The sequence below is a fragment of the Kwoniella dejecticola genome, chromosome 6, assembly GCF_000512565.2.
Source record: "Kwoniella dejecticola CBS 10117 chromosome 6, complete sequence".
In the NCBI taxonomy this organism is placed as follows: Eukaryota; Fungi; Basidiomycota; class Tremellomycetes; order Tremellales; family Cryptococcaceae; genus Kwoniella; species Kwoniella dejecticola.
In genome coordinates this window covers 1,310,594-1,324,877 of record NC_089306.1, presented here as the reverse complement: position 1 = coordinate 1,324,877, position 14,284 = coordinate 1,310,594, and the positions used below count along the sequence as shown (strand labels likewise).

Below are 14,284 nucleotides of genomic sequence, written 5' to 3'. Positions count from 1 at the left end.
TCTGTTCAGACCTTGAGTATCCAGTCGGACAGACGGGGTTCAGCCGGATCGATCAGTCGATCTATCGTCCAGCTTGATCTTACTCTCGCTTTTATTATGATATGATAGTGACGCGACGGGATAGGATAGAATGGGATGTACGAAGCTTGGCTCCCTTGTTGATGATATTTCGAGTAATGAGCAGCAAGTGCGAATGCGCAATGCTCATCCGTCACTCGTACACGTCAAGAGATATCCCATGGGGAACAATCTCGTCGGTGATCACCGCTTCATCGCCTCCGCACTGGCAAGCAAGGCCGAGTACAGAGCGTGCATCCCAGCTCTGCGCAGAGGAAGAAGACCTGGTTCATACATGCTTATTCATACATGAGGACGACTTGACATAGCTTAAATTGAAGGACAACGATGACTCCTTTTCGCTGGAGATACAAGTACAATTACGTTTAATTACAAAAATGAATTTTCAAGATATCAAAGCCTAGATTCTATAAATCAGATACCAAAATCGAATGGTGACCTGGCTCTCCTCACCTGCCGCTTACACGTCACGGGTGGTCTGCTTATACCGAACGACTGAGGCCTCTGCGGTCTTCCGATATTCCAGGACCCTCGTTCCCTCTTCACACTTGCGCAGCCTTCGCCTCTTCCAACTCCGCTCTCAATCGTTCCAACTCGAAATTCGAACTTGCCGATCTATCTTCAGCTTCTCGCCAGGAAGTCTCGAATCGCATCGAGCGATCTCGTTCTTCTTGTAATTGTAAGGTCAAATGAGCTATCTGATTCTGTATTGCCAGCCATGTCAACAGATGATATCTCAGCAGCTTAGACTGATTGCAAGGTATGGCTTTACTCACTTCAAGATCAACTTTCTCGGCATCCTTCTTGCCCAATTCTTCCTGCCCAACACGTATCTTATCTACCAAGTCGACCAAGTAGGCAGCGGCCCGTTTGAGTAATGTCCCTTTACCCTGTTTATCTAGTCCGCCAGGTATCAGTTGGGCTATCTCGTTAATTCCGTCGTTGATGTTCTCGCGACGACGCCTCTCGACTTCTTTCTGCGGAATGAAGGTCGGTCAGCAGTGTTTCCATCTACTTTCCCTCTGGCTGTTGGTCAGATTGCTGCAAGCGGTCTGAGGGAATGATGGGAAAAATACAAAAAAAAAAAAACGATTAGGGAGGGAAATGTGATTGGCGGTCCGTTGATACTCACATGACTATCTTTCTTCAGTCGCGCGTACTCGTGAGGCTCCACGATATTTCCATCCGCATCTAACATCTGTTCGGCCTCATTAACATTCTGCGTCCCGCTTCCGTCGAGATTGGAATGCGACGTTCTTTTCCTCTTGCCTATCCTACCTCCATACACTATATTGAGGTTGTTGTTGTTGGTGTTGGTGTTATTCTGCGTCGACGGTAGTTCCTCCTCGGATGTGGGCAGAACAATTGTTATCTCATTACCGTTTTCATCCAGAATGATCTGATGATTCTGATTCTGATTTTGGGTTTGGTTTTGGCTTTGATTTTGGTGCTGAATTTGAGCATTGTCTGATTCTTCGATATGTCTGGACAATTCACTTTCCAATCCCGGGTCAATCATATGGTCATGCATTTCGTTGTGGCTATGATCGTGACCATGACCGTGATCGTCGTGCCCGTTATTATTGTTCAAAGCTTGTTCTCGCCTTTCTTCACTCTGCAATAAATCGTTGAACGTTTGTTCTTCCCCTATAATGGAATATCCCATCCCCCCCCTACCCAAATCCAAGAGGTTATGAGCGTCGCTCTCTGATCCCAAGACTTGCTGGGCGAACTCGTTGAGTGGGTTTGAGGAGGATGAAGAGGGTTCAGCATTGGCGGTACCGCTTTCGTTCGATAATGAGTTGAGGGTCGGTTGGTCCAAGAAGGAAGTAGAGGTTTCCGGCGAACGCGGCTGGGCTTCAGCTATGGACATTGTTTGCCACGAGCGTTGTTGATGGGACTTTGTTGACTTGTGTAGTTACAGGGTCGAAGTCGACGTCACAGTGGTACTTTGATTGGTGCGATAGATGGTGGATGAAGGTGGACCGGTCAAGTGGAGAAGGTGAAGGGGAGGTATGAATCATGTGATCTGAGAAAGGCGTAAACAAATAAATCGATTGAAGACGTGGGAAAATCAAAGCTCAAGGCTATCAAGGTGAATATTCTGATGACAATTTGTATGATTTAATCCCAAAATTGTACAAAATCATTTGTGAGCCACGTGTCATACGCGACGCGTCTCATCATGAGTGACGGACACTTGATTAATGTTGGTCCAGTCATCCAAAATCAACCTCATGATCATCAAATAGTCACCATCAGAATCACCATCATACCTTGCCTTCCTCGAATAGCAATCCGAATATCTTGCTGCACGACGCACGGACTCACTCACTCGAGTAGGATATTCATAGAAGAGTATGAGCAATTGTCAGTTCATATTCCTTCTTCTTCCCCCCTTTTTCTGTCTGTATTCGTCCACCTATCTGTCAAGGGAACAATATCGAAAATGGAGACTGACGATTTTCCCTTTGTGGAATACACAGACGACGGACAAAATCCTTACTATAGTGGAGGAGGTGGCGGAGGAGGCTTCGTAGCGGGTGGATCGCCTTATGGCTCACAAGAATCCCCAGGTGGCAGAAAGGTCAGCTACTTTCATCAGCCCGCATGCGAAAGAAAGCTGATCTGTCAATTGGACGATAGGGAAAAGGAGGCAATCAAACTATTCGACCAGTGACAATCAAGCAGATCTTAACGGCTGAGCAAGTTCACGCGGATGCTGATTTCGTCATCGATGGTGTCGACGTTGCTCAAGTCAGCTGTTCCGCACCTGTTCGTCTTATTGGAACGGGATAAGCTGACGGGATTGGAAATCCCAGGTATTGCTGATTGGTTCAGTACACAACTCGTCGACGTCAGCAACGAATGTGTCGTATGAGATCGGAGACGGGACGGGCTACATCGATGTGAGATTATGGTTGGATTCGGCGGATGACGAGTCAGGTAAAGCAAAAGGCATAGAGTAAGGCTCAACTCTGTTCACTGTTACTTCGACTATACTCGAACTCGAGGATGGACTGCTGACATCTCTGACTGGTACTTCATCATAGGCAAGACCACTACGTCGGAATCATGGGATCGATCAAGATGTTCGGAGGTAAACGACATATCTCAGCTACGCATATTCGACCGATAACCGATTTCAACGAGATTCATCATCATCTTCTAAAGGCTTTGTATGTCAGCTTGTCCCTCAGAGGAGCAAGTACAGGCGGTGTAAGTCAGGCTTCGTCACTGCAACCACATCGCTGCGAATGTCCCTCACCGTTATTACCGCACGGTCGGTATGCCAAACTTCGACAGAGTAGTTGAAGGCTGACGTGATCAATCACTCACTCAGGGCGGCGGTGCTCAAGCTGGCTCGTCGCATGCAGACTACTCAGCAGGTATCCAGAATCACAATAATGACTCGGCTTTCGCCAGTCTTCCAGTTCTGCAAAGGCGAATTATGGAGTTTGTCTCGAAGGACGAGACGGACGATGGTGTACACGTCTCGTTGATCTCTCGACAAGTCGGTACTGGTAACGGTGAAGATGTCATGTGAGTACAATCAGGAAGTTAGTATTCATGCAGTACAGAGCTGATGCTTCGGACAAAATAGGGAGGCAGTGGAACAACTCATGAACGATGGTTTACTGTTCTCGACTATCGATGATTTGGTGAGCCCTTACAATGTTCTCTAGCAACCCCAAGACAGTCGGAGCTGACTTTGATGACTGTAGCATGTCAAATCAACTACATAGTAGATGCCGAACATCCATGCGCTCAAGGCCAACCAGATCTCTAAGAAGAGGAGCGGCGCTGCGCTGATAGCCGATGAAGAGCTATTCGTTCCCTGTACATATTTATTCAATCATATAACGATCGCGTCATGCATTGTGTCACATGTATATATACGTTAATCAGTGCTCGTCTCTGCGATCTAAGCATCATGCCCCCATTCATGTGTGATTCGAGAGTGAGATGGTAGCCAGAGATGTCATGCTAATGAGAGTTGACGCCACTCAAATGATAGGAGAAGTGGAGGACTCAGGGACGCAGTGTCTGGTTGTGCACATACCATCACAACCGGACAAAGACAAAGGCAAACCAACTTAAGACGTCACGTCAACCATATTGTATCTCCTTTCTTCCTCTTCACTGTCTGTTGACCATAAGCAAACTGATCGCATCGTCCGAATCTGGATCGAAGCTTGAAGCTCGGAAAGCGATTTCAGCAGATCAGGATGGACGAGGAAGCTTCTTTCTCCGCCTTGCTATCTTCCACTACCCCGGCTCGACCGTCTTGGTCCACGCAGACCCCAAACGATCAAGCAGACGACCCATGGGCAAATCCATTCTCAGATTCCTCCTCTTCCATCAATCCGTATGCTTCCCCATTTGCATCGACTGTACTCCCCTCATCATCAGCACCGATCAACGATCCAGCAATTCAACCTTTCGCTTTACCTGAATCACCACGAAACGAAACGTCTCCTTATGCGCAGAAGATCAACGAAGATTACAATAGATCACCTGATCCTCCCTCCGTCATAGCTGCTCGGGAGCAACAACAACAGCGTTTCTCCGCTGAGCCGCAAGATAATCAAGGTATATATAGTAACCCATATGGGAATCACGAAGATGTAGATCCATTCGCATCCGCAGGAGCAGGCCAGAATAAACCTATTGATCCTGCACACAGACCCTTCGAACCTCCCTCTCATTCGCCCGTGGACAACAAACACCCTCAATCACACGCTCAGTCTCCGACCACACCAAAGCCCAGAGGGTTGCCGTCTTCGCTGATTGACGAGGATCTGATGGCTGAGTCTGATCCTGAGCAATCGCTGAAGAAGGCGTTTGTCAAATCGGCACCGGCGCCTAAATCTAAGATAGAGAGTACCAATGGAGATCAGGTGAAACCTACGCCGGAGAAGAAGAAGACTTATGTGTTTACCCCCAACTCTAAGGCAGTGCAAGAAGAGAAGAAGCCTGAGGCGAAGAGCGCTGTCAAGGAAACGGGGCGGGGCGAGAGGCAACCTGATGACAATCAGAAGAAAGCGGATGAAACGAAGCAGGTAGCGTTAGATGCGGAGATACAGGTTCAATCAGCTACGAAAATCCCTCAAGCCGATAGCTCAGCCCAAGCGCAGGAGCCTCCTTCCTCAAGCCATACTACCCCCACTGTAAAATCACCTAAATCCCCAACGTCTATACCTCTCCCAGCATCAAATCTAGCTACTCCAACAGTATCGAGAGTGCCCACGCCTTTACCTCCTGCAACCAACAAGGCAGATAATACAGAAGCCTCATCGGTACTAGCCACCCCTTCGTCAGACAGAGTATCTGTATCTCCCCTAGATGCACCAGCTGCGACAGCTGCGGATGTAGACTACGGATTCAAGTCTTTAGCTCTTGGTGGCTCAGCACCGCCTGTGCCTGATAAAGAATGGACAGGGACCGGGAATGCTGCTTCCAGCTCAGAGAGTATCAGTCCGCCAAGCTCGCGGTTCGGTGGGAAAGGATGGGGTGCGCTAGATGATGAGCCGGAAAGCGATAGTCTCTTCGGTAGGGGTGGACCTAGCACATCTTCTTGGGGCAACAATGACTCCAGTGGTGGATGGGGTGAAACGTCTATGGAGGAAACTCTTGCTTCTGCTGGACCGTCGACAAATCAATCATACCCATACGATACCAACGGGACACCATCAACATCGACGTCTATGACATTGAGATCTGACTCAGGAATCGATGGACGCGCACCAGCTTCACCGGTAGACTCCATCTCCATTCCTACAACAAGTTCCCCTCGGAAGAAGTTATCCAATATCCCCGTCTTCCAAATCACCGTATCGGACCCTGCTAAAGTCGGAGATCCCGTTCGGGGATATACGGTCTACACCGTCCGAACGCAGACCACCTCGCCGCATTACCGTAAAGGCAGCTTCAGCGTCTTGCGGAGGTTCTCCGATTTCTTATGGCTTCTGGAGATTTTGACATTCAATAATCCCGGTATAGTCTTACCTCCTATGCCTGGCAAACACACTTTCGGTCGATTCCAAGACCAGTTTATTGAAACCCGTCGAAACGCCTTACAGAAATTCATCACTAAAATCACCTCTCATCCCGTCCTCCAACTTGATCCCGATCTACGGATCTTCCTGGAGAGCGACAGCTTCGCTATCGATAGCAAGAACCGCAAAGCCGAGGTCACCTTACAGGAGAAAGCTCAGTCGGACAGCTTGTTGGGCTCTTGGACGGGGAGTAACAAATTCGCGGAATTCGACGATTGGTTCGAAAGTAGGAACGGTTTCTTAAATTCTCTGGAGAACCAACTGAAGAATCTGAGTAAGAGTATAGAATCGTCGTCGAAATCGAAATTGGAACTCTCAAATAGTATCTCTGAATTCAGCGAGAGTTTGTTAGTTCTAAGCGAGAGTGATCTGAATATGAGTTTGGTGGAGAGTTTAAAGGAGTTATGGGAGATTAGTAATCACGAAAAAGAGATTTACGAGGATCAAGCGAAATTCCAAGTGATCAACCTCCTCAATACGACGGACGAATACGTGAAGATCATCCAGCAAGTGAGGATAGCGTTTAATGGACGGATCAAGGCGTATCATACGTGGCAAAACGGCGAGAAGGACCTGACGAGGTTGAGGAATACGAGAGAGAAGTTGAGGAATAGTGGGAAATTGAATGAGAGGGCCAATAGTAGTCTGAATGAGATTGTCGAGGTGAGTCTGAGTTTGAGTTTGGCCGATTTCGGTGAAGTGGAAAAACGTTCATATCGCCTCACCGGTATCCTTGGTGTCGTGTCTTTGCGCTGACCTCAACTCTCGTTGATTACACTACAATTGATGTTGCAGGCCGAACGAACAGTCCGAGAGAATCATATGAACTTTGAAAATCTTACGAAATTAACCAAGTCTGAATTCGTCCGATTTGAGAGGGAACGAATTGAAGAATTCAAGAATACGCTCGAGGTGTACTTGAACGATTTGATCGAGAAGCAGAAGACGCTGATTGAGATGTGGGAGGGGTTCCATAAGTCCCTTGTAGGGGTCGTTGATAAGCATAAGAATGGTGATTAGTGCTTAGTGGCCAGTCGAGCACATGAAACTTATACACCCGGAGAACGAAGGAGGAGGGGTTGTCAATTATGTTGAATCGATTACCCGATTAATTGAACAAATCAAGTTATACGAGTATGCAGCGAGCATTTGATATGGTCCGAATTGCGTTGACAATAAGGTAATGAGCAGATCATGCATAATCTGTAACTGGGTTGATCCCATGGTATGTATATATGAAGGACAGTACAACCCAGCAAGACAAGCCATTTGTCCTATTTATATGGCTTGTGGAGTTCTCTTCGTCTATCCACATATCCCCGTATCCACACATCCACAGTAAGCTTGCTCCAGATGATCAAGAGCATCCATGCATCAAGGTATGGAGTCATAAGTCTTAGATTCTTGTATTTCTACATTCCCTTTCGCATGATATTCTTCCTGAACCGCCTTCGTTCCCCACCAACCACTTCTACCCCACTATGATCGAAGAAAGGGATCATCGGGTCGTCTGCGAAGCCTGTTCCGTTCTCGCCCATACCATTGCCTGCTCTAGAGTCAATCACGGACCTGTACCCATGTCCATTGGAATTGGAGGACGAAGACCAATCTAATAAACCGGGAGTCGGTAATTCGATAGCTCCATTTTTTATTATCCCCTTGACTCTGGCCAAGTCTCCACTTGATAAGGGAGTGATCAGATGTAATCTGCCTTGAGCATCTCCAAAGTTCCGAGTGTCACTTGAATTGAATTCATGAGTTGGAGCATGAGTTTGAGTTTGATCAGATTGGATATACCGTATTAATCCCATTCCTAGGAGATTGATCGAATCCAACCGAGGTAAAGCTCTACCTTGCACATAGACGCCTTTTTCCCCTCCTGTCTCTGTATCTGTGTCTGGCGAATCTTCCAGTATCTCGATCAACCCCGCCACGGCACCGTTGAGCGCTATGCCCAGATCTTCAGAGACGACTCCTTCGCTCCCTTCTCCGATCATCCATATCTTCTCTATGGCTTTCTGTGGGCCATATTCCACTTCCCATGGTGGTATAGCCATTAGTGGTTTGGTGAAATCCCATTTCACACCTTCCTGCTTCGTATCCGTATTCATGCTCCAATCCGAGCTGGAAGACGAGTGGAAATACGAGATGATCGACAATACCCTCAGATCAGCGGCTGTGTATCGAGCCTGTAATGGCGAAGATGGGATCGGTTCCAACGTAATTTGCTTTGATATTTTACCGTATACGTCTGGCAGAGGCGCAATCTGGTAAGTTGGGGAAGTTGTCCATCCTCCGCCAATATGTTCGGGTAAGTCGTCTTCGTACGGCGATGAGAATGAAAATGTATGAGTGGGTTCACATATGCTTTCGATGGAGCGAAGGAGTTCTTCTCCGAGTCCCTTGACCCATCCCTGAGTATTGATCACCAAGGGAACATTGTCGTTGATTTTCGACGACGAACGCGGAGATATTGAGTCAGAGGAGGAATGCTGGATATCGAATTTGTATATCTCCATCAGGTGGCGTAGAGAAGCTATATACTCGTCTGGACAAGTCAAGGGCGTGTATGTCCCCAGACAATGAGAGCGATACGCGTTCTTCGGATGAGTGAATGATGGACCTACTCCTTGACAGTCAGCATGTACCAAGGGAAAGATGATCCGAAAAGTCAGAAACAGTCTAGAACAACTGTTTCACTCACCTAGAACCTGTTTGTCCAATACCCATAATCCTACTACCCCACCGGGACTGAATTCCCCTTGACCCAAATCGCATTCCAGCCAGGCGACTCGTTCGTACCTCTCCAACAGGTTATTCAGGACCGCGCGGGCGAACGTGGATTTCCCAGATCGTTTAGGTCCTTTCACTAAACCAATGAAGGGTTCTAGCATCTCCATCTCGCCGTATTCTTCTAGTTGATTCGGAGGGATGAGAGCAGAAAGGGCGTCTGACCAACTTGGCGGGGTAATATGCGGGTAAACAGGGGTGGAGAATGATCCAATCACCTGATTGATGAATTGTGAGCTTTGATATCCTGGGAGAAAAATGTCTGACATACGGGATGTACCCCTCTTAGTCCCCAGCTTCCGACTTCCTCCAACCATATATGAGCGAATCCAGGGACTGCCCCGTAGCGTAATCCGTCGATCCCGCATTGATTCTCCCTTATCAATAGCAATGAACCAGTTCGTTTGAACCCCTTGGGCAATTTCAACTTGCTGGCTAAGGGCAGGGAATGTATCTTCGCGAGGGGGCACGGCGAGATGATTGGTATCGGATGCGAGGTGGGGGCGAATACTGGATAAGACGAACCATCCGGGGAAAGCGTACAGCATGATATTGATAGGCTGCCCGAGAGCGGCGTCAGGATATATGTACCGGCAATCATGATCGTCTGTGGTAAACACCGATCAGCACTTGGCTCTGCGCTGGGGTGAATGGAAGTAGCCCACCTCATCAACGGACAGACTCAGCACAATGCCATCTCCAGGGGATCCCCCTTCTGATCCTAAAGCCTTGATCTCTTCCTCAGAGACCTTGATTACATTAACTCCATCAATGGGGTGGAAATTCGACGTGTTATTGGGGTCTACTTGAAGACTAGATCTAGAAAGAGGTATGATTCAGTACCGGCGTGATACTGACCGAACGAATAACTTACTTATTCTTGGCTCTAGATGGACCGGGCGTCGAGTTGGCTGAAGTATTCGGTATACTCCACTGAGCTCTCCCTCCATCGACCTCATCGGCAGCTTCGTCCTCTTCATCATCTTCAGCTATATCTGCATCACTGTCCCCGATTGATGAGCCAGACTCGGTCTGTATACCAGGTTCGGGTAAAGAAGCCGGGGCAGAAGGCGAGAATCGTCTAGTCCTTTTCGATGCACTAGATTGTGACACGGTAGGTGTGGTAGGACGATTGTTGAGGGACTGTGTGTGGTACCTAGCTTGATGGGGAGACGACTTTCGTAATTTTCTTTTCTTGTTGGTCGGAGGCGATGGAGGAGGAGAAGTCGAGCCTGTACTTGGCTCGGCATCGCTCTCGGGCAGAGCGACTTCGTTGACACTTTCGGTTTCATCTTCACTTTCGGGTGTGGGCAACTTTGCTTTTACAGGTGTCGAGACGATCGAGGACGATGGCGAGGCATTTTGAGAAGCTAGAAGGGCTGCAGCTCTCCTGGCTGCTATAGCCGACATAATGTGGATGACCTTGCTGGACAATTGAAAGCCTTGCAGCATATGCGTGTCAACGAAAGACTCGAGGTCAAGACCGAGTATCGTACCAGCTCTTTGGGTCAACAAATCTTTCGAAATTATTGGGATCGCAGCTGGGGCACCAGTCTAGCGGAATCAATTGACACCGAGCCACGTGGGAGCGATAAGAAATGTTACGTGCTGAGTCGAATAAAGTTGGATGGGAGACTGCTGATGCAGAGACCTCCAATTTCGTGCTCCATTCTTCTCATTCTCTCACCTCATTGTTTGGTATCTTAGTATAACTTCAGCTCTTCATTGTACGACTATCCTCGCGCTCACTTCCATCCTGAACCACCAGCGCCAGAGACCAACGAGGAAATTGACACGATGAGCGGCCGTAATATCCGTCAAGTAGACGGGTTATTGATGAATATCCATGATCCATCAAAGGGACCAGTGTAAGTGTATCATGCGCTGCATGCTCAGCTTCATTATAGGAATATAAGACCAATATCTAAAGCATGAGACAGGCTGCCCAAAGACGGAGAAAGGAATGTTCTAATCACGTCAGCTTTGCCATGTAAGCGCCGCGTTCTCATCATTCTTCTGTTATTTATACCAAGCAAACGCTAAAAACAACTCGCTCCGGCTGAATAGATGTCAATAATGTACCTCACTTGGGAAATATTATTGGGTGAGCTGTCTTACTTTCTGAGCGTTGGAGGTCTGGACTGATAGTTGTTATCGTAGATCAACATTATCAGCAGATGTTTTCGCTCGTTATTCGAGAACACTGAACGTTCCTACCCTTTATGTGAGCTATACCTCGCCCGCAGAAGGGCAATTAAGACTGACCGATATGACAGGTTTGCGGTACGGATGAGTATGGAACTGCGACAGAGACCAAAGTGAGTTTGATCCCGTGTCTTTGGAGTTGTCACAATTCAAGTAGCGAGCGTCCTGATGGAATCCAAAGCTGACTGCGAATCTAGGCGTTGGAAGAAGGAGTATCTCCATTGGAACTTTGTACCAAATTTCACAAGCTTCACACTGAAATCTACGAGTGAGCTTTCCTATCCTGAGAAACTAGCGGGCCAAGCTGACGCGCAATGACTGCTTTAGATGGTTCGAGCTGAGTTTCGACAAATGGGGCAGAACTTCTACGCCTGAACACACAAAGTGAGCCTTGGTTCTGTTTCGGTGATCATTTTGACTTGATGACTGAAACGTGTACCGCTCCTCAGAATCACCCAAGAAGTATACCTGGACTTGCACAAGAACGGATTCTTCAAGCTGGAGACGTCGGATCAAACATATTGCGAGGACGATAATCTTTTCTTAGCTGATCGTTTCGTGGAAGGTACCTGTCCTCAATGCAAATACGATGTGAGTAGCACACTGTGTTTTATAAAGCCTTCGGCACTTATCAGCGAGTTTCATTTCTGCCTTTACAGGACGCTCGAGGTGATCAATGTGATAAATGTGGTCTCACCTATTCTTCACCTACCGAATTGATAAATCCCAGATGTAAACGAAACAAGAACCACAAAGTCTCAGTGAGACCATCGACACACGCCTGTATGCGATTAGACCTTCTACAACCCAAATTAGAAGAATGGATGCAAAAAGCGAGAGTCAAGGGTAAATGGGGTAGTAATGCGGTCATCACTGAGAAGGGAGAGATTGTAGAACCAAGAATGTTGGGTGATGGATTGAGACCCTCTGCTGTAACCAGAGATTTGAAATGGGGAGTGGATGTACCTAAAACGGGAGATGTTGAGGAGGACAAGGCTATGGAAGGCAAGGTGATCTGTAAGTCTTTCACCCTTTTACCGCGAGACATTAGAATTGAACTGACACCATTTCTGTCCAGATGTTTGGGTGAGTCGGGCGTTCGGATTTGGATTCTGGATCTGGAAGCAAATCGGTAATCGGCAGGGTTTTCGTCTGACTCAGTATTGTTCATTTAGTTTGATGCCCCCATCGGTTACCCTTCGATCACAGCGACGTATACCGATAAGTGGGAACAATGGTGGAAGAACCCAGACAATGTGGAGCTCTACCAATTCATGGGCAAAGATAGTGAATGATGTCTCAAAACGTTTTGTTTCTCAAGCTGATCCCAATCATCATCAGATGTCTACTTCCACACTGTCCTCTTCCCTTCCATGTTGATCGGTACTGCTCAGCCCTGGACCATGCTGCATAACATCTCAAGTACCCGTGAGTGAGATGTCAATCTGAACTGAACTGGACATTGCGGCTGATTTGAAATTGAATGTAGAATACTTGAATTATGAGGACACGAAATTCAGTAAGAGTAGAAACATCGGGTAAGCTTTGCCCAGCTTGTCGAGGCACAAACTCAGCTTATCATTTTGTGGTAGTGTATTCGGTAATAACGCTCGAGAAACCGGCCAACCTCCTTCCGTATGGCGATACTATCTTCTTTCACAACGTCCGGAGAACAGTGATTCCTCCTTCCTCTGGTCGAATTTCATCGCTGCGAACAACAACGAGCTACTGGCTAATTTGGGTAATTTTGTAAACCGAGTGAGTCTATATTGTGTGAACGAACAAGGTTAGGAGTTTTGTTACTGAGATCTGCAATCGATAAAGGTGGTCAAATTCGTCAATGCCAAGTATGACTCTGTTGTGCCAGGGCCAGAGGGATCTACAGGCGGAAATGTGGCTCCGGAAAGCAGTCCATCAACGCCGGCGGCTCAATTAGACGCCAATTTCGTCAACGACATCAACACCAGGTTGGCCGAGTACAGGACGAATATGGACGAGACCAAGTTGCGAAACGGTCTTGCTATCGCTATGTCCTTGTCCGCGAGGGGTAACCAATATCTCCAGGATAATTCGCTCGACAACGCTTTACTGGCAAACCAACCTGAACGATGTGCTCAGGTATTGCTCAACGCTATCAACTTGATCTACCTGCTTTCCGTGACCTTCCACCCATTCATGCCTACCACGTCAGAAGGCATCTTACGACAACTCAATGCGCCAGCCCGTTCATTACCCGAAACATTCGCCATCGATATCTTGCCAGGGCATAAATTAGGTAAAGCCGAATACTTATTCAAGAAGATCGAGAATCTGAATGGCGCTCAGGAAAAGGCATGGCAAAAGCAATTCGGGGGAGATTCAGTCGTAGCTGAAAAAGTCACACCTGCTGGTCCTGATGGACATCCCGAAGGAGGAAAAGTGCCCCACGCCAAAGATATTTCATTGGATACCGGTAATAAGAAAGCAGCCCATCTGGCTAAACAAGCTGAAATTGCCAAGATCAAGCGTGCGGCAGCTAAAGAAGCCGAGAAGAACAAGTCACCGGAAGAAAGGGAACTGGAAAGTAAAGTTGAACAACAAGGAAAACTCGTGATGCTCATCAAGAAGGGTGTGCAAGAAGGAAATGCAGAGGCGGAGATGGCTAAGGCTAAGGAGTTGAAGACTGAGTTGGCTGATTTGCGAAAGAAACTGAAAGAGGCTTCCATTTCGAAATGATCGCGCAAGCTTGAATCATATCAATTTGGCACGACATCAAAGGGTAGAGGGTTGAAGAGGATTTGCATTGCATGGTTGGAGGATCGGTCGTATTATTGCTTATGTTGGTAGATTAGTAGATAACATGCTGGCATAAGATATACTAGGTGGAGACAAGATGTAGTTAATTCCTCCCGAACAGATTATCACAATCTCGTCATTCCTCAACTCCTTTGTCATGCTCAAAGTGACCAGCATATTTGTTGCTACGGTTGCTTTGAGCATCCCAACAGGTCACAAGTATCCTTTGTAAACTTTCCCCTTTACCAACTCAGCAAAAGAAAAGAGCCCGTCCTTGAATGGGAGATGACGCTGAACATAGTGAGACTGGCCTTCTCTTCTTACTAGCATGTGCACGCAATATCTGCGCATTCTTCTCGGGCTTGTCTTGCTCTTGC

At 47.4% G+C, this 14,284-nt stretch overlaps 5 protein-coding genes across 5 annotated transcripts; 3 read left to right on the top strand and 2 right to left on the bottom strand.

Moving 5' to 3' along the window:
• Positions 1-620: 620 nt before the first annotated feature.
• On the bottom strand, positions 621-1,951 carry I303_105350 (uncharacterized protein; the record flags this gene model as incomplete). The annotated part of the gene is made up of 3 exons (XM_018408496.1): positions 621-782; positions 855-1,055; positions 1,211-1,951. The coding sequence occupies 3 exons, from the start codon at positions 1,949-1,951 to the stop codon at positions 621-623; spliced, it is 1,104 nt and encodes a 367-aa protein (XP_018262187.1).
• Positions 1,952-2,527: 576 nt separating this feature from the next.
• Positions 2,528-3,824, top strand: I303_105349 (uncharacterized protein; the record flags this gene model as incomplete). The annotated part of the gene is made up of 7 exons (XM_018408497.2): positions 2,528-2,665; positions 2,725-2,835; positions 2,901-3,043; positions 3,132-3,297; positions 3,422-3,621; positions 3,683-3,740; positions 3,804-3,824. 7 exons carry the CDS (start codon positions 2,528-2,530, stop codon positions 3,822-3,824), a joined length of 837 nt encoding a protein of 278 aa, XP_018262188.2.
• Positions 3,825-4,307: 483 nt separating this feature from the next.
• I303_105348 (uncharacterized protein) lies at positions 4,308-7,157 on the top strand (the record flags this gene model as incomplete). Its single annotated transcript, XM_018408498.1, has 2 exons — positions 4,308-6,800; positions 6,933-7,157. The coding sequence occupies 2 exons, from the start codon at positions 4,308-4,310 to the stop codon at positions 7,155-7,157; spliced, it is 2,718 nt and encodes a 905-aa protein (XP_018262189.1).
• Positions 7,158-7,549: 392 nt separating this feature from the next.
• On the bottom strand, positions 7,550-10,337 carry I303_105347 (uncharacterized protein; the record flags this gene model as incomplete). Its single annotated transcript, XM_065969143.1, has 8 exons — positions 7,550-7,616; positions 7,678-7,688; positions 7,743-7,848; positions 7,935-8,760; positions 8,842-9,145; positions 9,199-9,534; positions 9,593-9,746; positions 9,802-10,337. The coding sequence occupies 8 exons, from the start codon at positions 10,335-10,337 to the stop codon at positions 7,550-7,552; spliced, it is 2,340 nt and encodes a 779-aa protein (XP_065825215.1).
• A 387-nt stretch (positions 10,338-10,724) lies between these two features.
• On the top strand, positions 10,725-13,847 carry I303_105346 (methionine-tRNA ligase; the record flags this gene model as incomplete). Its single annotated transcript, XM_018408500.1, has 15 exons — positions 10,725-10,795; positions 10,868-10,917; positions 10,995-11,031; positions 11,088-11,151; positions 11,204-11,245; positions 11,330-11,400; positions 11,460-11,516; positions 11,582-11,723; positions 11,792-12,149; positions 12,211-12,218; positions 12,308-12,419; positions 12,474-12,560; positions 12,622-12,670; positions 12,725-12,890; positions 12,957-13,847. 15 exons carry the CDS (start codon positions 10,725-10,727, stop codon positions 13,845-13,847), a joined length of 2,205 nt encoding a protein of 734 aa, XP_018262191.1.
• Between the last annotated feature and the right edge of the window lie 437 nt (positions 13,848-14,284).